General features: G+C 38.1%; 1 protein-coding gene and 1 long non-coding RNA gene across 4 annotated transcripts; one reads left to right on the top strand and one right to left on the bottom strand.

Moving 5' to 3' along the window:
- Window positions 1-76: 76 nt before the first annotated feature.
- BTBD3 (BTB domain containing 3) lies at window positions 77-24,046 on the top strand. Of its 3 annotated transcripts, none has more exons than XM_030557995.1 (5): window positions 77-151; window positions 13,934-14,201; window positions 14,744-14,834; window positions 15,325-15,443; window positions 19,704-24,046. In XM_030557995.1, the coding sequence occupies exons 2-5, from the start codon at window positions 14,059-14,061 to the stop codon at window positions 20,734-20,736; spliced, it is 1,386 nt and encodes a 461-aa protein (XP_030413855.1). In that variant the 5' UTR covers window positions 77-151; window positions 13,934-14,058; the 3' UTR covers window positions 20,737-24,046. The 3 variants fall into 3 exon arrangements, with proteins under 3 accessions (XP_030413855.1, XP_030413854.1, XP_030413853.1); XM_030557994.1 differs by lacking the exon at window positions 77-151 and adding an exon at window positions 2,465-2,613; XM_030557993.1 differs by lacking the exon at window positions 77-151 and having other exon boundaries at window positions 13,456-14,201.
- On the bottom strand, window positions 2,625-14,001 carry LOC115649226. The gene is made up of 4 exons (XR_003999786.1): window positions 13,914-14,001; window positions 8,679-9,208; window positions 2,978-3,081; window positions 2,625-2,843 (listed from the first exon to the last, which is right to left on the bottom strand). It is a non-coding gene; the product is annotated as an uncharacterized LOC115649226 (long non-coding RNA).
- Window positions 24,047-25,109: the final 1,063 nt, after the last annotated feature.

The following is a 25,109-nucleotide window of genomic DNA, read 5'->3' as shown; positions in this document are numbered from 1 at the left end:
CCCGCTAGCGGCTGTCTGCGGGCTCGCGCCCGAGTGGCCGTGCCCCGCGTGCGTGTGCACGCCGCAGGAACGAGCGCTGGGCCAGGCGCGTTCCCGGTGCCGAGGTGCCCTGGCCCCTGCTTGGGAGTTGCCGCCCCGCAGAGAGAGCCAGGTCAGTGCAGGGAACGGGGGCGCGCGGCGACCCTCCCTCCCGCGGGCATCGCCGCGGGGGATAAGGACAGCGCCTGGGTGCGGATGCGCCGTGCGTGAGAAGGGGCCGGGGAGGGGGCTGAAGAGGCTGGGCCCTGGGGAGGGGGAAGGAGACTTGTTTGTGGGGAGGGGGCTGACTGAGGCCCAGGTAGTTGCTGGGGTAGGAAGGACATTTGGAGGAGGGGGGCTATTTAGGGGGCGCTTTGCTGGGGAAGGGTCTGGGGAGGCTGGTTCTGCAGTCATCTCTTCCCGTGCTTGCACCCAGCAGTGTCTGCGCTGAGTGAAGTTTTGCCCTGTGTTATGGCCCATGGTTGTGTAGCTTCATTCCTGGGTGCTTGGAAAGGACCTTAAAGCCTCGGGGTGGCTGGGGGGAGCTGCTGCCAAAGGGCGAAGTAAAACCCCTTGCAAAGCTCAAAAAGCTGGATTGATAGTGTCCATGTTGGCAGTGGGGTTGTCACAACTTCTTGTGCTGGTTTATGAAAACACATCTGAGTTGTGGAAGTTCTCAGATGTCACACAGCGGGACCTGGGCAAATGAATTCCTTTTTAAAAAAAAAACCGAATAACTTGTTGCCAATGTCTCTCATAAGAAAGAAAATAAATGATTAGCTATAGATTGGGTTACTCCAAAATGGAATGCCTTATTTTTTATGATGTGTTCCGGGAGGTACTTCGGGTCTCTTTAAAAGTGGAAGGAAATGGGAGTGCACAGGAGCTCCCAAAGGAGAATCTGAGGCTTTGTCTATGTGAGAAAGTTGTGCCAGTTTTTAAGCCACTTTAGCTAAACTGGTACAAACAGCTGGGGGGAGGGAAAGGGACGTTTATTTAAATTTACTAAATTGAAATAAAAGTGCATTGTCTTGCCTCAGTTTAATTAAATGGGTTTTAAACTTGTGTTTAGCTAAACCTGTGCAACTTTTTAGGCAAGAATTCAGATGGGTGTTGTCACACTACTGTATGAATGAACCAAGAAATAAATGGCTTTAACTTGCTCATCACTCTGCAATAAAATACCAAGTGGTAGTAATATAAATTTGTGTCCTGATCCTGCAAACACACAAGTAACTTTGCTTAGCAGGGTAGTCCTTTTGAAGATAAATTCAGGAGAGTAAAGTTACTCCTGCACATAAGTGTTTGCAATGTTAGATCCTTGATTTGGAAAACAAATATTATATTATTTGTTAAGTTTCCAAAATGGTGATGTTAACTATAGTAACTTAAAATACTATTTGACCTGGGACCGTGTTCCTTTTAAAAGAAAAATACAGAGAAGGCAACTGGTGCATCTAAGGCAAGCCAAGGTACTGATCTACAAGTCTAGTAGAAAAGTTATGTTTAGACTATTTAGAGTAATTTTTCATGCTGTTTGTAGCAAGTTATTTGGATCTTGTTTATTTTAAAGACCACTTTTCTTCATGTGTTCTGCTACCCCAGAAGTTCTGGTTAACCCAGAGTCCTTAGATACGTGTGTCTGGGGGCTGGGCATGGTTAGTAATTTGAGGGCCAGCAGCTGGAATTTTCTTCTTTCCATCCCTTTTCTTGAAACAGAGTTCAAAGTTGTTGATCTTCACAACAGTCTGTAAAGCCTGTTTGTTCAATCAGGCTGTTTCCTGAATGGGGATGAGTTGAATAAATGAAGATCTGTTTTTCTGTACTGATGAAGTATTTGAATTGATATTATGTTGATCTTTAAGTGTGTTTAAATATTAACTGTTAATGTGTCTAAATCAAAATAAATATTATCTATGTATATGGAGGTATTCTGTCTGAGTGACACTAGTGAAGCTGTTTTGCTCTGTTAGTAATCTTACCATTTCTTATTACCGGTTGTGCAGTTTCAAACATTAACATTTAGGGCTTTGTAGAGAAAGGTGGTTTTGGTGGGCTAACTGTATATAATGCCCCCCACTCCCTTGCTGTCCAGAGACCAGAAAAACTCAGTGTCCCTACTGTGGCCCTGGAGCTGTGGCATGGAGCAAGAGCTTCTCCAGTCCTGGGGCCATGGCAGGGGGAGATTTTAAAGAGGCCCCAAATCCACCATTGCCCCGCCTCTTCCCACAAAGTTTGGGGAAGCGAAACCTCCCCTGGCCTCCATTATGCACCGCCTAAGTCAAGGTAGTTGCTTTAAGTAGACAAGAACTAGTCCTACTATTTTCTATAAAGAGTGGTGTGTTCTGTCTTGAGACATGACATCTCTGGTTTAATTATAGAAATGAATCCTCCAAATTAATTCTTTAGTTTTGAAACTATTAACTTTATTCATTCAATGTTACAGAGTTTGGGAAAGATGAGCAATAGACAACTTTGGAGGTTGAAGTCATCTGTTTATCCTCTGCAGTACAGAACAGCCAAATGCACTTTACGTTTTCTCATGTTTCTCCTCCAATATGCCTCCACTCTAACTTGTAGGAAACACCTTCAGAAGTGAGTGTAATTCTGACCCTTCAGCTTGTTTGCTGAGGCTGACAGCAGAGAGGACACTTGCCCATTAAAACCTGCATGCAACCAACTTTTCCCGATAGGTCGCCAAATAGCTATTGGTGATGTTGACATGGAATTACTGCTCACCTAGGTTGAATTAAAGATGAAGATCTTGTGGTGACAGGCTCATGTTCTGTTCTTATGAGAAATTGGGTTGTTTCTGTTTTGTGAACCTGTGTAAAAATATAATACTGGTTCTGTGGCAAGGTGATCTGTTCAGGACAAAAACTAGTTTTCTGTGGTAGATCAAAATAACAACTCACACATTCCTCCCTCCCCGACCCCAAAAATCCCCAAACATACATACATGTTATTATTTGTATTACAGAAGCATCGAGAGGCTCCAGCTGGCACTGAAGCCCTGTTGTGGCAGGCATTGAATAAATATGTAGTAAGACACAATTTGTGCCCCTAAAAGTGTAAAGATGAAAGAACAAATATTAATATCCTCACTTTACAGATGAGGAACAGAAGTACAAAGAAATTAAAGGACTTGCCCATGGTCACCCAAAAAGTCCATGGCAAAGCCCAGAATTGAACCCAGATTTGAATCCCCCAATCCAATACCTTAACAACAAAACCACTCTATTGTAAATGTGAGGAGAAAAGTTTAGGCAAACGTACGCCTGGCTCCAGTCTTTTCAAACTCTGTATTTTGAGCCTGTCTTCCTTTCTTCGCCCTCCACTTGCTGGAAGCCTGTAGCCTCGGGAAATTATTATAAAAGAAGAACAAAGGCGTCTGGTGTTCTTGTGAGCCAATAAGCTATTGATATTTTTTTTAAACTGGGTGGGGAGGACAGGGAGTGCTACTGACCCATGAATGGTCTCTATGGGCTACTTCACATTCTGAAGGACTACCTCTACCTCAGTGCATGATAGAATTGCCCTTCAAATCAGAAGAGTTTTTAATTACTTATTGAGCACATCCTCCAATTACAGAGCACTCATGCAGTCACAAGATGCCATGGCAAACATTTTGCAGTTGCTACTGAGGTGAAAGTACTCCTTCACAAAGTGAAGCAGTCTACACAGCTGCATAACCCAGGAGGCTTGCAGGTCAGACTAATCAATGGACCAATATTCAGTCAATTGATGAAAAAAAATGTATATGAGTAATTTTGTTGAAAACATTACATTTCCTAAGATGACAATTTTATGCCTTCCGCTTTGACTCAACGACTTTTTCTTCAAGGGTGTGAAAACCAAGCAAGTTTTCAGTCCACTGGGCCATCTGCTTTTCTCTGTCTAATAGCCATGAATCTCTTATCCTTGGGTTTGTAATGTTTTCAGGGGCAGGACCCCTTTCTAAATCTTTCCTCTGTGGGCTGAACACAAGTTAACCAGTGATTCACCTAACCCACATGATAGGATGTTGGAGGATGCAGAGAGTCTATTCTGCAGCATCGGAGTGGAGTTGTAGGCAGCCACATATTATTCATAACAAATGTATAAGGTGCCTATCATTGTGGTGTCTGTTTTGTGTACATAATTAAATACACAGTAATAAATAATGCCACATTAGGCATTTCACAATTGTTGCTAAAGTAACTCTTTGCAATTGCAGAACTAACAGTGCAAGCACAAAGACCAGTAGATTTCAGTGTCAAGTTGATTTCAGTGGAACTGAGACCATTTAAGCCAGTGCTGAGTTTTGACACGTTTTGTGAATCTTTAGTACAGAGTACAACATTTCTGTAAAATCCTCTGTGTATAATGTAATTCAAGGATTTAGAATAGCTATAAAATCACTGCCATTATCAACTAGGTTGCTCTGCTCCTACTAAGAAACATCACTTAAAAAAAGTGTGTTACTATCATTAGGATTATAGTAAAATTGCTCCATTCACTTACGTGTGCTAAAAAAGTATACCCAGGCACAAAATATACATTCCACGTTTAGTACTACTTGCTTTGTCTTACGCTTGCTGGCCTGTCAGATGAAGTTGTACTGGAGGAAAGTATTTCACAATTTAAATAAAGAATTTTCATACTAGATAAAACTTTCTAATATTTCAAGCTAACACAGAAATCCATTCACCTCAAATGATCTCTTAAAATAGCTTAACAGCTCATGTTTGATCAATTGTTTAAACAAGGATTTGTCCTTTCTAGCTCATCATTATTTCCATTTCTGTCTCGTTATGAAGTCAAAGCCCATGGAATTTCCAGAGCTCTCAGGCAGAGTTACCACGGAGGGGAAATTAAACCTGCATTTAGGTAATTGTTGCTGGACAACTACTCCTAAAATGGTTTTAAAAAATCTTTAGTTGGAAACGGCGTATTCAGAAAACTAATTAAATTGTTTATTTTGAAAATTCATTAAAATGAAGCACATGCCACTAAATTGTGAGGAGGAGGGAAAAGTATTGAAATAAAAATACTGGAGCATGACTGATCTATTAGGCAAAATATGACTGAAATGTTTAGATCATGGGAAAATAAATGTAACTTTCTAAAGTAATAGTTTCAAAGGAAAATACCGTTTAATTTTCATCTCACCTTTGGAACCCTCATTCTGAACTTGAATTAGCAAGAAAATCCACATAACAAAGCTCTTGAGGCAAGCTTTTAAAATTATGAGCAGGTAATAGGATACAAAACCTTTCGCCTGTGTGCCCAAGATTAATTCAGCTCAGTGTGATATGGCCAAGGGCCATTTAAACTTAGGTTTCTAATGACTTAAATGTTTCAGATCCAGCTCAGGTTGGTAGTGACCAGAAATTATCACCTCCGATAAAAAGTGTGTATGTGTGTGTATTATAATATCATCAGTTGACCATTTATATACCCTGAACTTCACTTTGTGAACAGTGAGGGTCAGTAAAACAGAACAAAAAAACCTTCCATCACACTTTGAGTGCAACAGCTGTGAACTGACGGTTATGCCCATGGAGCAGCATGCTCTTTTTTTTTCTCTGATTGGATTAATGTTTGCTTTCCTTTTCTGTCCTTTTAAAATTCATCGAAAACAACAGACATTGCCAATTTTTTCTGTTTTTAAACTCATTTAAAATGTCTTTCACTGAATGCTGCCAGGTATAGTCTCCCACTGTAAACACAAGTCTGCCAAGTTACTGATTTGATTTAGATTTTTAAACTGCACTTTTTATTTGTAGTAATGTTTAGGGAATTGTAGTTTAAAACAAAATTAACATTAGCTTGGTTACCCGTGATGGAACAATTACATTTACATTACAGTACCTAACACGGGACTATTTTGAAGGTTCTCTTTATGTTTATCTTTACCAATTGTAAGGGCTGCCAAACTGACAGTCCAGGGAGTTGATGTCTTCCATCCACAGAACAGGTACAGTGCAAGCAATGGTAATGTGAGCTTCGTTAATCTATCCTGCCAGTGTGCCTTAGCCCTGCTAAAAACTACAGATCTGTCTACATGCAAACATGGCAATACTTTAGCTACATCAGTATAGTTAAAGTGGAACAATCTCCTGGACACCATTATGTTGATATAAAGCTGCTTTATAGGTGTGTAGCTGTTCCCATAGGGAAGGGATAAACTATATCAGTATAAGGCACCTTTGTTTTGAATTATACATATAACTATTTTGTTAAAAAAAAATCACACCCTATCTGAAATAGCTAAATCAATATAAAACTGCGTTGGCCATGCCTATCTTTAAGATAAGAAGGGAAGTTCAGTCTGCATAGAGATTCAGTACTCAGCCTCTCCAATGAGACTCTAGAAAGGGTGCTAATTGTAATGGTGGCATTACAGAAGTATGCTAGTGATCACTAGGAGCTCCTTTCTTATAGGGCACTGAACAATCATTAAATGATAATGACTTTTGATTACTGCTGACCTCTGTCAATTTAGAATTGGTGACCTAGAGATGAAAAGCTCTGTATCTCATTACCAATTTCCTGAGCCATCCAGTCTCTCTTTTATACATCCGTTTTTGTAAGAGGCAGGATAGAACTGAAGTTGATCTGTTTGTCACTTACTGCGAAAAGGGTTGAATGCTGTCAGGTCTGATTTTAGAAACAAAAATGACAATCACTGAGGAAGAGAACTTACTTTTTGACCCAACAGATTTGGTGAAGGAAAATTACAATTTTTCAAGGTATTATGCAGAATTTGAGGTTAAATGAAACCAAAATCTTAACACTCCAGGGACTGAGGGGCTGGAGATGAATAAATGGGAATTAGTAATTTCCATATCGGATAGAAAAAATATTTTAAATTACTGTATCTCTTTTTATGGCTTCTGTAGGCCTTGAAGTAAATTTTCACCATGAGATTGTTTAGTTGCAGGTTTACTCATCCAAGAATTTGTCTAAGAGTAACTGTAGTCTTTAGTCATTATCATTTGTGCTTGGATCCATTAAGAAACAAATTACTGCTTATAGATTGAATTCTAAATACTGTATTTGGAATATTCCGTACCTATATTCATCAGGCTGAATGGCAGTAGATGATATGCACACTTCTACCCTGATATCACTCTGTCCTCAGGAGCCAAAAAATCTTACTGCATTGTAGGTGAAACGGCGTTATATTGAACTTGCTTTGATTCGCCAGAGCGCGCAGCCCTGCCCCCCCCACAGAGCACTGCTGTACCGCGTTATATTCGAATTCCTGTTATATCAGGCCATGTTATATCAGGGTAAAGGTGTATGAGCACACTGGTAAAACTGTACGGGGTGTAGCGATAAAACTTTTAATGCTATTCCAGGCCATTTAGAACATGCAGATGGAACAAAATGTTTGTGGGCTAATTAGTCTTAATAATAATTTCAACTTGGAGAACTGCATCCCTGTAGCATGTGACATCAGAAATTTTGCTCATTATACCTATGGTCCAGAGAGACTACGTTCATGCAGCAAGTTCTATTACAATAAGCGTACAAGATTCGCTTTAAACATTCATTTTGTAGATTTAATGTGGCCTGATTCAAAGCATAATACCTAAAATGGATCCATAGCTCTTAATTTAATGGTACAACAATTGCTCTACTCTGTACTGTCAGCTACAAAAAAAAAAAAAGAAAAAAAGGCTATGTGACATTCTGGGCTCGATTATGCAGCCACTGAATAGGAATAATTCCCAGTGACGTTAATAGTAGTTGCACAATCCAGCCCTCCATTTGTAATGGACTTCTTTAATATGTACAAAAGGGCTTTGAAAATGTAAGAGACTACTAGCTAGGGATCTTTAAACCTGCCAGCCTGAAGCTAATATAGAAAACATCTAAGAGGGGGTGCATCACAATGACTGCTCCTCCACCTGGGTGTTAGCATCCCTACCAGATTCATCATGTCCCTTGAACCTACTGGGGGCTCATAGCCTCTGACTAGTAGGTATGTGATTAAACTGATAAACCCACATGCCCCCCATTTTATCACTTACATTTGCATCACATTTAAAATCTGATTGAAATCAAACCAGAGGAAAGATACATAAAATTTCCTGTCATTATAGAAATCAATGCTATTCCCTCATTTTAAATATTGTGTTCAGTTTTGGTCACTCCACCTCAAAAAGGATATCCGAGAGAAGATCTAGAGAAGGGTGGTGAAAAATCTTAGAGGCTTGGGAAAAATTTTGTATGAGGACGGATTTAAAATTTTAACCCTGGTTTAGTGAGGAGACCTGTAAGAGATGGCATGCAGAGATATATCACGTACCCTCTCTGTACAAGTACAAGAGGACAAAAAATAGGAAAAATCAAAGACAACTCATTTAAAACTGACAATTTTTTAGCACAACTTTGTGTTACACTGAGCAGTGAGTTCAACAGGTTACTACTGAAATAAAGACCTTAGGAGGATTCAGAGAAGATATCTTCTGCAATTAGACTAGCTAGGATAAAATTTATGAGGGGATATCAGTTCTCATACTTAAGGACATAAGACAACTGCTAACTAGAGTTAGGAAGAATTTTTCCCAGTAGACATGTTAGTATTGGCCACCGTAAGATGAGCTACTGCGCTAGATGGACCATTGGGCTGGTCTGAAATTGCCATTCTTTTTCCTATGCCACTTTACCTTTTCCCCCAACTTTTCAACTGTTGTAAGATAGGAATGGTCTCTGCTATTTTACTCCAAATTCCTGGCTGGTGTCAGAGGTCTTGAGTACTATTCCTGTAGCCTCTCTTTCTGGAGGGTCCTTTGTGAATACAGCTTCAATTCTCCAGTGCAACACCAGATTAAAATTGTGTGATTCTGATCAGTTTCCGCGCTGACATTCAGAACTGTGGAATTGGAAGGTTTTTGACAATTTCAGTGGGTTGCTTCTTGAGGGAAATCAAGCATCTCGTTCTTCAGATTCACACTTGAAAATGAGGTCAACCTAGGTACATGATTCAAGACTGTGAAAAATGTTGTGCCCTGAGCGCCACAGTTAGGTCAACGTAAATATGCAGCTAAGTGGATAGAAGAGTTCTTCTGTTGACCCAACTACTGCCTCTGGGAGAGGTGCATTAACTGCATCAATGGAAAAACCCCTTCCGTCCATGTAAGAAGTGTCTTCACTACAGTGGTACAGCTGCAGCACCATAACTCTGCTGCTGTAGAGGCTGTAGGATAGACAAAATCAATGGATTTTAGGATCATGCACAACTTAGGTACTTTGGAAAATTTTACACATTGCTTTAAAATCATAGCTTAAATTCAGCAGACATTTGTACGAAAAGTAGCAGTGGACAGATGGACACATTTTGTTAAGCACTGATGTTGAGTATTCATTCACAGTATATATGAAGATTTACCTTTTAATGTGGGTATGCTGTCTATGAAAGGAAATGTAGAATTTGAACAAATAATTTTAATAATGCATAGCAATAATTACTTCACCAAATGAGGACATACTTGGCTACTTTACAAAAGAGTAGTATGAATTTTCTCACTAATCACTTAGAATTATTGTCCCATGAACAAGATCTTGTGGTGATGGAGAACTGAGAAATCTGATGAAATATTGTTTTTATTTCTGATTCAGGGTCCTGCTCATTAAAACAGAGATAAAAGTACAGCCTATTAAGAGAGGGTGATTTAGAAATCTTAGTTATCACTGCTACCACGGCATGACAGATTTTCTGGGAAAAATGCCATCAGTCGCTGAAAATAATTTTTAATAGCAGGTGTAGACTTTTGAGTGATGTCATTATAATGGCACCAACATAGTTAAAGTTGTGTTAACATTTGTAGTGTAGTATGCCCCTCTGGCATCCTTCACAATAATCACAAGGTACTTTATAATCTTAAAAAGCTAATTTAAAAAAAAAAAAAAAAGCATTGCACATATATTGCTTAAATTTGAATTTAAAATAGACTTTAGTTTTTTGACTTGTGACCAGAAGCTGATTTCCATAGGCTTATAACTCTCCTTTAACAGTTTGTAAGGGAATTGTGTAATGCACAATATCTCTGTCTTGAAACGTTTTCTTCCTTATTTCTAACATCTGATGTTTTGGACTTTGCGTGCCTGTGCTTGAAGAATATTTTAACTTTAAAATTCTTTCTAATTATAATACTTTGGTCCCGAAACAAAGACAAATCTGTTCTTAGAACAAATAGGGTTTTTTTAATTTTATTTGTATAATACAGAAATGTTCCGCTCTGGTAATATAAAATAGGGAATTAATGAAGAAAGAAAAGCTATAGAACATTGGAAAACCATCGTAGATACCACAGAGAAGAGTGTGGAAGATAATCAGTTTGTTTGCTTGATGATGTCACCAGAAGCAGACTTCTTGATATGTTGTTATGATCTCGACTAGTCTTTCAATAGTGAGCAGTTCAGGGATAACTTATATTTTTAATTATGGTAAAATAGCAAATTGTGAGGTTACTAATGTGTATGTGGGCTAGAAAAGTACAACTTTGCAGAAGAACATGGATTAAAACTGCCCCAGAAGCAGGAAAGAACAGTCAGTGTTATACAGAATGCTAATGATGTTTACTTTAGTAATTTGTGCACAGATTGTATTTCTGTATTTGGACAGACTGGAATTGTTCTGTTCCACTGGCACTGGAAGGCAATGATTGCAAATCCCAAAATTAAATCTTTTAGTTTTTCCTGTTCCTAGATCATGTACTCTCATTCATAACCTTGCTATGGTTTCCTATCTCACACAGGAGTGACCATCATGTGACTTTTATATACTTAAGTAAACAAGACCAGTTTTATGGCAGCTAGAAAAACAAAGACATGTCATAGGTCCATAATCTGTCATAGCTCTTGGTCTCTATTGTACCATCAGTTCTTCCAGCTACCCCGTGACAGATTTTGCTGCACGGCAGGAAAGTAGTCAAAGTCGTTTTATTTAGGCATATTTTCTATATATTGTGATAGGGCTTTTTACTATTATCCAGATATTATCATCTTGGTAAATAGGGTTTTGTCTGATTTTTTTTTTAAATTTATTTAGACTGAATATACATCAGCTCTTTCTTCTTCCTCTTTTCTCAGGAAAGTGTGGCAGAGGACTGTACCTAGACTTACTATACATGCATTATATTTTCCAGAAGTTTGAAGTATGGTTGACTCCAGCCAGCTTGCGTTTAGTGTTTCTTTTTCGAGAACTGAGTTAATCAGATCTGCCAGTTCTGTTCTCCTTAAGAAATGCATGAACAGTTGCTAGAGAGGGCCACTCGAAATCTACTGGAAATAAGTCTGGGCATAACTTCTGGATTACTTTTGGCAAATTAATTGGGGGGAAAAACACATGAAAATCCTAATTTTAGTTTATTTGAGTAATGTTTTAGAAAATGGACTTTTTCCACACCTAAGCTCCTCTGTAGATCTTCTGACTCCCCACGCGTGTTATTTTCTCTTCCCCTTTCTGCCAGACTGATACATTTTGAAGACCAGTTCATTGCAATATTTGCTAGAACATTCATTTAGTTGTATCTGTAAAAGCTTGAAACCTTATTCCTGTGAAATATCTCTCCCAGAGAGACTTAGGAAGAAAACATTACACATCCAGAAGGTTATCTTCACAACCATTTCTTTTAAAAAAACAAAAGAAAACAAAAACCTCAAATTTTGCAAAAAAGTCACTACCCCTTATCCCATGTTATAAATTCCCTAAATCTGAGTGAGAAATTTCTGTAGAGTGTATTTTTTTTCCATTGATGATGAACGTAACCTAGACTATCAACTTCCCCCCACAAATCTTTCTATTGACAGTCTTCCATCTGTGACAGACTATAACCATATTGGTAGGCTAGATCTGTCATTTGAGGTTGCGTAACCTGTTTCTCAATGTTTGTACAGTGTTTTTAACATGCAAGACACTATGTAAGTGTGAAGTAGTAGTAGTATCCTACCGAAGAAAGCAAAGGCTTAGCATCTGTGATATCTTCCATGAGTTTGCTACATTTCTGTCCATTTTGCCGGATGCAATCCTGTTGTTGGACTAAGGCAAACACAGAGCCATTCTGTTAATGCAGCCTTTACTCTTTTGGAGAAGAGAGTGGGACAAGGAGAACGTACGGTCTATAAACCTGCAACTAGTTCTTGCAGTTAATGGGAATTAAAGACACCTTGAGCATGTTTGTTATAGAGCCCCAAGAACTGGTGTTGTAACCAGGTTTCATTAAATGCCTGGAGTAAAAATCCTGGCCCCATTGAAACCCAATGGCAAAACTTCCATTGACTACAATGGGGTCAAGATCTCCTTTCCTATTTTTTAGCTCTCTCTTCCACAGCTGTCTTGGGAAACTGGTTTGGTTTAGCCTAAAAATCAGTAGATTTAATTTTCTAAAAAACTTGAAGAAAATTGTGAAATTGTCTATGAATAGTGGATCATTTACAAAATAAATAGCTTTAATATGATACTTTGTGGTCCTTCTGTTCATGGGGGAAAAAACAATTTTAGTCATGTCTGTTAACTTTTCTGATGCTCAGCTGAACACTAAGGTCTTCCAACTCCACATTTCAATTGTTGAGCAAGTCAGTGGCTGAAAAGTAAAACTGGTTGGCTTAGGTAGGCTTAGTTATCTAATTCTCCTGTTATTTCAGAATGTGTTTATTAATGAAATCTGCATGTATTCATATCTAAAACTATGATTTTGACAGACTCCTTCGATAAGACACAGTTTTTCATCTAAAGCTTTGAAACATTGATTAAATGTACGGACACTATTTGAATCTGATTTGCACATCTAGAAGTTTTCTTCTGATGCTGATGCAGTGCAACCATGTCTGGTGCAACTTGGCTTAATTAGTACTGCTCAGTGATTTGGGACTGGTATCAAAGACTCTTATGTTAGCAAAAACAAAGTGAGTTAAAGCTAACGCTGTGACCTACTCTCTATTCATGTTGGACCAAAGTATAAGCTGCACCAAAAAGCACTGTTTAACTTCATCTTTCTCTTTTATGCTGCAAATCAATTTGCTTTAATTTAGTTCTGATTAACCATTATATTTTTATAATAATGGGTTGGGAGAATTCAACAGAAATACATAGTAGAGCTACATGGAATATTCACTATTTCAGAAAGTGTGTCTAATAGAAATATTTAAATACAAAGCTAGTAATCTTTTTAGTTCATGTGGGGCTCTTCTTATAATTGTGAACATCTGAGTAACATCAGGGACTACTAAAATATAAAAGATACATAGAATTTATACATTCCTGTCTAGTCATGCCCTGATGTAACTATGCAATTTCCTTTATTACATAGACTACACATGAAATGCTTTCCCTTTAATATTAGAGCTATGCACATTGCAATAGGTGTCCCTGTGCTGCTGGGTCCAATCGTTATCGGTGACTTCAGCTATTGGCTCAGAACACTGGCTGTCTGACTCCATCTGCAGGGCTGTAATACCTACTTTGTTCAGATCCATTCAACACACAAGTTCAGCCAGCTGAACAGCCTAGCAGTGCTACGGCACATCTTGCTAGCCTAATTCAAAAAGCCAGTGCGATAGCTAGATGCAAACTCTCTTTGCACAGTGTAGCACTTCGAGGTGATTCAGTTTCAGGAAATTTGGAAAAAAGCTTGCAAGTAAATAAAACTGGGAGTCACGATGGAGATGTATTTAACAAGTCAAATACTGGATCAAACTTAAAGCCAGTTTCTTATTCAGTACACTGAAAAGGTCACCTTCTCTTCCTGGAAAAGAAGCAAAATCTCAGCTTTGCTGCTTTTTATTTAACAGCTTGGCTCCCACTTAAATTTTCTTCATGTTCTTACCTAATTAGGCTATCTAGCTATACAAACAAGGATACTCATGGTAGATGACAAGGGAAAGAACATGAAATGTCTCACCTTCTTTTTGATGCTTCCAGAGACAGTCAAGAACAGGTCCAAGAAAAGCTCTAAGAAAGGAAATAGCAGCAGCAGCAGCAGCACCAGCAAGTTGCCTCCAGTTTGCTATGAAATCATTACCTTGAAGACCAAAAAGAAGAAGAAGATGGCTGCTGATATTTTTCCCAGAAAGAAACCAGCCAATACTAATACAACTGCTGTCCAGCAATACCACCAACAAAACCTCAACAACAACAACACTATCCCTGCCCCCAATTGGCAAGGGCTTTATCCCACCATTCGAGAGAGGTAAGTTCAAGAGAATTTATTTTTGATGTTTAAATGAAGTGCTGAATTGTAGCAAAACAAGTTTGCAATGTTAAATTTAGTTTCCCATTTATACACATTGAATAAAACGTGCTACTCCTTTTTCCCCCCAAGCAAGTATTTGGTAATGGAAACATTTTAGTATCTCTTTCCGGACAGTGCAGCTGTTTTCCTGAAGTAGTACAAATGTTGTTGTAAGCTGCAGTATTTTAAGCTGATAGGTATTTGCATGCAGACTTACATGTTTGTTGTTTTAGCAATACATGTTCTTGATTTTAATTTTCACTTTTTGAAAAGTTTGCACACGTTTTTCTTGGATCTATTTTCCCCTTGTATATTTGTGTGTGATTGTGTGCAAAGTGGTCAGAAATTGTGTGACCTGTCTTTTTTTGTTTGTTCTTTTGTTCTTTAGCTGGTTTGTTACTGAAATGCTACTTTAAGATGTTAAAAAGTTTCATCTCATGGGTCTGGGGTGGGAGTCGGATGCCAGATTACATAAATTAACACATTGCCTCTGTCTGTAGAAATGCAGTGATGTTCAACAATGACTTGATGGCAGATGTTCATTTTGTGGTTGGGCCACCAGGTGGGACCCAGCGGTTGCCAGGACACAAAGTAAGCAACAGCTGCATTATCAGTTCTGATGTGGGAATAGCAAGAGTAACTTCAACTGTAACAGTGTAACTTACTATGGGAGACTCCGATTCTTTGTGACAGACATAAATTTTGAAATGACTTTGTCCAGTGAAATACTTTACTTTTCTTTGTATTTCCAGTTAAACATTGTGTTGTGATGAAAGAGGCTTTATGTAAAGTTGGGAATACTGTTTTTGTCCCTTTTTATGGTTGGTGGTGTGAAGATTTTCTAGGAGTAATAAAGTTCAGAAATTCACTTGGTTCTTTGAAGATAAAACATATAATTGTACAAGGTAAATGGTAGGAAAATGTGTACTTTTGTTAGTAAGTTTGTCTTTCTCTCATAACAGTATCTGATTTCTGTGCCCATGAAGCTAGTATACTCATAGTGGTAGCTGCTGTCTCTCATTGTTTTTATTGGCAATGCTTTCAGTTTATCGCATGAAATAAGATTTCCCTTTCTCAACAGTATGTCTTAGCTGTTGGGAGCTCTGTATTCCATGCAATGTTTTACGGAGAGCTTGCTGAGGACAAAGATGAAATTCGTATACCAGATGTTGAGCCTGCTGCTTTTCTCGCTATGCTGAAGTAAGCATCATCCTTCTGCTGGAAATGTATTTGTTTATGCTGTATATACTGTCACAGTTCAAATATTGGATATCCGTCTAAACAGAGTCATAAAACTAGAAATGAAGTAATTGTTCAAAAATATGCCTCCCACTATATTTTAATTGTTTAAAACTTCTGTTTTCACTGAACTCTTCCCTCACCCTCTATTTCTAGACACGGAAACATTAGGCTAATGTCGGCAGTTGTTATAAATAATGACTGACGAGATCTTTGAGCACATTGTAATGCCTGTTGATTTGATTTGTCACTACACTTGCTACACAAAAGAAGGGAGTTACTAAAAAGAATTGTCAGCTCTAACAAAAAACCTATTTTACTTCGAAAGTATAGTGAAAAGCAAAAAAAAAAAAAAAAATTGGAATTTCTGGGTCCATACACTGACATTGTGCTCTAGCTCTTTTATATGCTTACTGTACAGAGTTCTTGTCTGTTCAGAACCCCCCCAAGTTACTGAATGCAGCCACTGAAAAATAAAATCTTTATTTTATTTAATATTGGGCATTTGGAACATATTAAAAATAAAAGGGCTGTTTAAATGAACATATTCCCCTCCCTGTATATCTGGTTACTTTCTGCCAACCTGATTCGGAACTAGGTTGCTTTTTTGCTGGATGAACGGGATGTAATGAAATACTAATTATTCCCCTGCTGAATTATCCTTGGACTGTGACTATAAACTTTTATTTTTAAGTGGAAATTATATCACCCAGCCTCAATAATTTGGAGTTTTTTTCCTCTGATATTTAACACTGTCATTGGTTACTTCTGGACCCTGTTGTTTCTCATTTTAATTGAGATCAATATCCAGACCCTTTTAATATGCTACTGGTTTTGTTGCATGCAATAGTGAAATTGCTAGTTAACAACTTTATAAATATACTTCATGGATTGCCTTGATTAGCTTATGATTGCAAACAATTACTTTGTTACATTTCAATGGCATGGTAGATATAGTGTTCAAAGTTGTATGCAGCTGCAGACTTTTCGGTTTCTCAGCAGGAACCTCAGAAATATTTGGGATGCATGTTGACAGATGCCTTTCCATGAAAATCAAAGGTCACTCAGCAATTTTAATATGGAATTGAGACAACGTTATGATATGCTACCACATGTGAATAGATACATTGCAGATTTTCATTTTGCACATTGCTATTTAAAACATGTTTTTCATACAGCTAATACTTTAACTTTACAGAGTGAGATGTAGTTAGACTTACTCTTTGCAAGGGGCGAATATAAGGTACTTTAATTAATGTAGCGGTGATAAAATGATGTAGAAAGAGTTGCTGTTACAATAGAAAAGAAAAATTAAACTTGCCATTTAAAGAACAAATGGATTTTGAAATCTGCTTGAAGAGATTTATACAGTGGGGCAAACCTGAAAAACGAGAACTTTAATACCAAAATCCAGTGCCTGACGAATTCTCTTGACAATAGCAAATTAGGAAACTTTATTTGAAAAGTGGGGGGACTCAGCTGTCAACTTCTTAAGAATCCAAGCGTTCATTAAAAAAAAAAAATCTAGTTATTTTGGTTGTGCAGATTACCTTCCAAATGAAAACTTGATGCCGTGCTCTAGTATCTCTACCGATGTTCAAAACATTCCCAAGCAGCAGCATGAGACTGAAGGTCCAAAACACTCAGGCTACAGGAAGAAGAGAGTAGAAGAGAATTTGCACCCATCCCTGCAAAGCAGGAATGAGAGGAGCATTTAGTTGAACCCTCTTTTCGCCAGGTCACCTTTTCAACAATCAAGAGGAATACAGTGTAATCTTTTGTAAGAAAAGGAAGCATTGGAAATGCTCATCTTCTTCTAAGCCATGAGTTCTTATAATGTGATATACACTAATCTGTATTTGGGTATTAGTTGTTAATAGTGTTTAGTTAGTTAATTTTGTAGTGGACACATGGAAGACAAACACCAGTAAATCTATTATTAGATGCAGAATCTTCACTAGTATCTGTTATTGGCATGTAGTAATTATGCTCCCTGCAAAATTGATAAGCTATTCACTATAGCTTTACAAATACAAAACAGTTACATGTTGCTAAATGCATATCCTAGTTGGCACACTCAGTTAGTGTCTTTAACCTTGAAGACCAGGATTCAGATAATAAATTAAAATTAGACTCATGGTCTCATTCTAATCCCAGCTGTACGCATCCACACAGTTTGTACAGCTGAGGAATAGACTAGGACTGGAATATCAGCAGTTGCAGATCAGGATAGAGATGCATTGACAGAATGAGAAATGTGGAATGCTGCAGAGAGCCTATCTGTGCTATGGCTCCTTCAAACCAGTGATATTACTTCTCCACTTCCATGAATATTAAACTCGTGGGCTTTGTACTGTTTAAGTTTAAAACAGATGCCGCCCTACTTTTTTTGTATTAACAAGCAGAGAGGGAGAAAAAGTTGGAGGTTTAGGAGGAGAATTATAAAATGGAACAAATTTGGAGAGATGACGGTAGAGAAAACAAGAAAATATGTAGATCCTTAGGGACTCAAACCTGCAATTTATGCTTGCATGAGTAATTCTTACTCCTGCAGGTAGTCTCATTGAAGTCAAGAACTAAAGGTCCCAATATTCAGGTCTATATTAATGTTTTTCTTCGTTACTTGCTACATTTCATTGCATCACAGTTGATATACTCTAAACGGAATTTTTCAAGTGTGACTTAGAGTAGCATTTTTAGAGACACATTACTATGAAAAAGATCTCATTTTATTTGACCTCAATTTCTCAAGAACTCATAATTAGTGTTATTCTCTGCCCCATTACATGTTGTACATTACTAGTTTTCCATCATTAACTGGAAATCTGCCCAAGCAGGTTGGAGTCTGCCATATCCTGATTCATGAAAACCAAACAACAAAACAAGACTTGTACGTATTTACAGTAAAAACAAAAACGGCCATAATGAGAGATGGGTTGATATTAATCCAGTAAATGTCATTTTATCATTTATTCTCCTAGGCCTTGGATATCCTGTGAAAATGCATCATTTTAGAAAACCAGTTAACTTAACACATTTTCATTAGCATGACATGCAATTTTGCCTTTAGTGGCTCAGCCACAACCAGCAAGCATATTTTTAAACATAACTCCCTTGTTCACTCTAAAGGCAAATTTACATTTAACATTGTTTCTAACAGAATGCTTTTACCCAGAATAGATAGGACCGAATGTGTGAGATATTAAAAACAAGGTGCCTAATTCATTATTTCCCCAACAGTAGTGGACCTCAGGAATTTAATCACGTAAACAGAATTTAGCTGAATCTCTTCTGTGGGTCTTAACAAGTTTTCTTCCATAGGAAAGTGAGAGAATACATTTTTTCTGGGGAAGCTAGCATGTTGTAGCATCAGTAAAAACATGAAATCCTTCCCTTTACAATCTGAGGTTAGTTAATCTAAGAGGTTTCATCAATTGATTGCAAATCTTAGAGCCTATGGCATGATGATGCATGGTATTTGATGTATTTTGACAGTGTTACACATCTGAGAGCTTAGATATTAAACCAGTTTGTCTTGGCACCCGTGTCTGATGTGAAGTGTTTGTTATCACTGAAAAACTCACTTTTCTTTTCCTTTGAACATGTCTGAATAAAGTCACCATATAGTTCACCAGAAAAGGAAGTTCAATATATGTCCACTTGAAGTTCATGTCCTAGACAGTATTAACTGTTGTTTTAGCCATATAAACTGACTCTTCTTCAAGAACGTTGATTGACAGGAACCCTTTTTGAGAGTGAAAAAAATCTCATGAATCAAGTCATTTATTTGGAATTTTTTCACCCAAGTTTGCTAGGATATGAATACATTAGAGTCACTACCATATTGGAATTGCTGATTGACTGTTTAGAATGTGTTCTCTACCTCATTACTGAAAGCAACTGTTATTGAACTTGGAAGAAAATGGGAATGAAGGGGTCGTTTTATCAGTTTCTTTGTGTAGCACGTGACCCAAATGCAAGGCCCAATTCATCATTGGCATAAGCCCATTGACTTCGACGAGCTTAATCCATGGATGAATTTGACCTGTAGTTTCTTTATCGTGTGATTTGAAGCAGGCTTTGATTTTTCCAGAAAGTATTTCTTAGTTTTAATACTGCACAGCACCATTCGAGTGCCCTGTGCTTCTAGTTTTCAGGTGTTATTGACAGTCAGTGTCTTTTTACTGAAGAGCAGTGTTACATGTGCGTATTTTATTTCAGATACATCTATTGTGATGAAATTGACTTAGCTGCTGATACGGTGCTGGCCACTCTTTATGCTGCCAAGAAGTACATCGTTCCTCATCTTGCTCGAGCATGTGTCAACTTTCTAGAGACGAGCCTAAGTGCAAAGAATGCCTGTGTGCTGCTCTCCCAGAGCTGCTTATTTGAGGAACCTGACCTGACCCAGCGCTGCTGGGAAGTGATTGATGCCCAAGCAGAGCTGGCTTTGAAATCGGAGGGGTTCTGCGATATTGATTTTCAGACACTTGAAAGCATCCTCCGAAGGGAGACGCTGAATGCCAAAGAAATTGTTGTTTTCGAAGCTGCGCTTAACTGGGCTGAAGTTGAATGTCAACGGCAAGATTTACCTGTTAGCATAGAAAATAAACGCAAGGTCCTAGGGAAAGCTCTGTACCTGATTCGCATCCCTACCATGGCACTCGACGACTTTGCAAATGGTGCTGCTCAGTCCGGGGTGCTGACTCTCAATGAAACCAATGACATCTTCCTTTGGTATACAGCTGCCAAAAAGCCAGAATTAGAGTTTGTGAGCAATGCCAGAAAAGGCCTTGTCCCCCAGCGTTGCCACCGCTTCCAGTCTTGCGCCTACCGCAGCAACCAGTGGCGCTACAGGGGTCGGTGTGACAGCATCCAGTTTGCTGTTGATAAGAGAGTTTTCATTGCTGGCTTTGGGCTGTATGGTTCTAGCTGTGGATCAGCAGAATATAGTGCAAAGATCGAACTTAAACGCCAAGGTGGTATCCTAGGCCAGAACTTGAGCAAGTACTTCTCAGATGGATCTAGCAACACTTTCCCAGTGTGGTTTGAGTATCCAGTGCAGATTGAGCCTGATACCTTTTATACAGCTAGTGTGGTACTGGATGGCAATGAACTAAGCTATTTTGGACAAGAAGGAATGACCGAAGTTCAGTGTGGGAAGGTAACTGTTCAGTTCCAGTGCTCTTCAGACAGTACAAATGGCACTGGAGTGCAGGGAGGGCAGATCCCAGAACTCATATTCTACGCCTGAGCAAAAATGTTTCCAGAGTTGGACCTGAAGTACACATTTGGTTCAGACCTACTGATGCTTAGCTTGTTATCTGCAGCTGTGATCAGTACAGAGAATATATAATTAAAAGCTGTTGATAATTACTGCTTGCTGGCCTTGTAGCCTCTTTGGTGATGATATTTAAATGTAACATTCAACTTTAACTGGAAGCTCTTATGAGCAAGGAAGTTCCTAAAGCTTTGTTTGAGTTAGATATACCTACGCCCATGATTCCCAGCCTGTCTTGTTGGCATGCCCCTACTTGCAGTGCATCAGCAAATAGATGTCTTCCCTCATATCTCCAATGGACTGTGCCCCGAATACACTGGATGCCGCCTCTTTTGGTCCATTTTCTCTTTCTGTCTCAGTTCTTTTTTCCTCCTTGTCTTTTTCTCTCTGCTTCTTATTTTTTGCTCTTGTTTTTTGTTCCCCAACTCTCCAGAAGGCTACATGCTGCTCAGAGTCAGGGAAGGGGCTCCACAAGTCTGGGCTGCTTTAGTTCTTATAGCTGAGCCAAGTGTTATGGGGCAGATAAGAGAAGCTTGTGTGTGAACATGCAGTCCTATAGAGGCAAGCCAGTCCCGTATGTGGCCAGCTGTATTGGGGATGGCTGCAAGATAAGAGAGGGAGGCAGCAGTCAAGGAGCCATGCACTGCTTTATACACAGATGCAGGATCATACTTGCAGCCGGGATGAGCTGGGCTTTTCCCACTAGCACCCTCTTGAGCTCCTCTGACTCATTTCCTTAAGACTGGGAAATACTACATGTACCTACATAGGTGGCTTCGAAGCATTTAACCAAATGTTGCAATAGTTACACTGAGATGCTTTCAAAATTGCTCTCATTTGGCCCACTACTAAATAGCTGGGTGATGATATCCAGCATGAGACAAAGGATAGGTTAGTTTACATAAAATATTTGGAGAGGGGTTTTTTCCCGCTGTACAAATGAAAATAAATATCACTGCACAGTAACATGTACCAGTCCTGAGTTACATTTTCCTTCTCTGAAATGTGAGCTTTTTTATAGTATTGCCACACAATCTGATTCAGTAGATAATTAAATAGATGATAGCAAGAAGATTCCCCAGAGTGGACTATGTCTGGTGGTGAGCACCAAATGTAATACAGTGAGGGGAAACGTATGTCTAATCTCTTGCAATTAGTTTTAATTTAAATGTGAAATGGAGGATTGTGTGGTCCAAAAGCTTTTTTTCCTCCCCCTGAATTACTTTTCAAGCTTTCTGTAGTCCTGCCTGTATTTTTGACAGGAAGGGACTACAGACGCATTGCTGTTTTAAGAGGGAAGGAAATAAGTATAACTAAAAGATCCAATTACCATTTAAACTTAAATGAAGTCTACACTTTGGAAAAGAAAATCCTTAGTCTCTAGATTGTGAAAATTGCTTACAAAGAGGACACTACTGAGGTAATTTGTCTTACCTCTGTAATACCTCTGAAGTGGTTATATTTTCTTTCCATATTTTAAGCTAAAATAGAGGACCAAATGATTCTTTGGCCAGGCTAAAGACTAACGTCTGTGCTACAATAAATATAATCATCCGTTTTACAATGGAACTGCTTTTCCCATATGGTTACTTATCAGTTAATATTATTAGTCCACCTACTCCTTGACTGCTTGAATCTTGGCCTCTGGCCATCTCAAAGTGCTGGTATGTTTCTGCAGTGTCCAAAACATGATCTGGAGTAATGACAACTGGATTGGAGTAGATATCAAAAACTCAAAGACCTAAGCCAGTCTTCCCCGTCCTGTGGATGATGAAAAGAAGAGTGAGGGAGAAGACTGTTCTGCAAGTACCATGTTCTTTATTCACTGTAATGGTTACAATTTTACATGAGCAAATACATTCTTTCAGAAGTATAAAATACCCTCAGAATATATAGAAAATGCTTTTTATAACAGATGTACCTAAACTAGACTGTTAGTGAGATCTGCACAGAACGTTCCGTGGAAAACTGAAGGTTATTTTTTTTAAAGCTCCAGTTAATTATATTTAGATCTCTCAGCAACCAAAAATATACACGCAGTGTAATTTAATGGATTGGGGAAATATTTATTGAACAGACAACGAAGGAATGTAAGATCGTCATGCGATAATAGTCATCTACATGTAGACATTATCTGAGCATTAGTTGAATTTATTTAAAATAAACTTTAAAGCAAAGACTGGCCAAGTTACTGTATATGAAATGGTTGACCTAGATATAATGGCTTTGTCTGAATGATGCTTACGGGGTAGAGTGACAGAATGCAGCTATTTAACAATGTTACAGCAAGTAACTGATTCATTTAGAACAGACTTAGGTGCCTCACAGTGGGACAAAAAGTGTACTGTACTAGTATGGATAAACCAGTCTCTGACTGGCTCTAGTTTTTTGGTGTTTTTCTTTTTCTTTTTAATTTATCTATAAATAAAGGCTTAGCATCTATTAAACTGACTGGCTGGAACAGATAGTTATGGGATCAAATAATGTATAGCTGTGATATTTAGAAAATTAGCTTTTTTTTTTTTTTTACTTGTTATCCCTTGAATATTTTTGACAAAGTAGAATGAAAGCTCTGCTTCTTGCTTAATTCCTCTGAATCTGTTCCTGGTATAAATTAGACTTGTTGCCTATGGTCAAAATATTTAAGGTTGGATCAATAGACTTAGACACCTAAATAAGTGGCTTGATTTTTGAGAGGTACTTGACACGAGCAAGCCCATTGCAGTAAATAGAATCTGCTGTTGCCAAATACTTTGATACATCAGGCCACTTAATTAGGTGCCTAAATATGGATCTAGAGCTGGTCAACTAACTTTAGGCATCCAAGTTTGAAAATGCTAATCTATATTTTGAAAGCACCCGATGTATGATGCTGGAACGTAAACACAACTTTAGCAAATAGAACATTATGTAGATGGTATTTTATGGCGGTCTTTAGTACTTGTATATTGATTTTGCTGGTAAAGGGAACTAAGATGGGGCATTGTAATGTAATATGCTTTAAGCATATTTGAAATAGTATTTAAATGTTCTAATTTCTACATACTTATTGCACTGAACTGTTTTTTAATTGTTGTGATAAAGTCAGCTAATTTCAGGTCACAGCACCCAGTTATGCTTGACCTTCAGCTTACAGCATTATTTATGAAGGACAGATATATAAATATGAAGTACCTCATGTTGAATGTTATTGTACTGTATCTTTAATGTAACAGTGCAGATCTTGTAAGACACATGAATGTGTATAATCACATTAAACATATAAATAAAACTGGTTCTTATACAGTTGTTTCCTGTGGTACTTTTGAAACATCCATGAAACAAATAGTGAAATCCTTACTTTGGCTATTCTTTTTAGTGTTTTCCATTGTTCTAGATAATTGTGCGGGAGTATTTGTTAAGCGTAGGTATTCTGGGATCTTTTGAACCCAAAAGAAGTAAAAATCTGAGGCAAAACCAAGGAAGAATAATGAATATGTTAATCAGTTACATTGTTAAGGCTGACGATTAAGCTGATGAGATAGAGTGAATGAATTCATTTATATGCTTTATGAAATTTGTCTACTAGCATTTTAATATTTTCTATTAATATTACCAAGCTGGGGGGGAGGATCGTGTGTCATTCTGTTTATTCTAAAAGACAGCGGGTACAGAAAGCGACCATAGCGGTCAGTCCTTAAGATTCTGGAACAGGGTACACTGATAGAATTCAAAAAAATTTATGGTGCAGGCTGAAAGAGGCCTGAGAGAGGTTGTTCCTATTGGAAATTTGAGTCTTCTCATTCAATCATTTCTTTCCGAACAGAGTTGAATATCAGTTCATCATATTTCTTCACATTTCCATTCTGAGGATTTTAGTTCCAATAACAAACTAGCTAAAGAGAGGGTTAAGAAAGAGACATTCAAAGAGAACTGGAGAAGTCCACCCTCGTGGAAAAGGGAAAATTTTTAACTTGACCCTAAAATGCAAACTCAAATACATTCTGAACATTCCAACCAGTGTCGCTTGTGATGGGTTTTCTAAAATTGATTACCAGTGTTAATCCACATACCAAATGATGTGCACAATGAGATGCAAAACCATAGATTCTAAGTCCAAAAGGGACCACTGTGATCATCTAGTCTGACTCCCTGAATAACGCAGGCCATAGGATAGAAACCCCATAATAAATCTTAAAATAACCCTCCAGGGCATATGGCAAACAATTCAAACATTAACATGGAATAATTTATCGTAAACCACAGTGATACTTACATATATCTTTATGTACATTTTTACAAGTGGTACCTCAAATTCAAGCACACAAGATATAGCAGGGGTATAGTAATTTTCACATTTTGAAGAA

This window comes from Gopherus evgoodei, chromosome 3 (genome assembly GCF_007399415.2).
Source record: "Gopherus evgoodei ecotype Sinaloan lineage chromosome 3, rGopEvg1_v1.p, whole genome shotgun sequence".
Taxonomy (NCBI): domain Eukaryota; kingdom Metazoa; phylum Chordata; order Testudines; family Testudinidae; genus Gopherus; species Gopherus evgoodei.
This window is presented reverse-complemented; position numbering and strand designations above follow the sequence as displayed.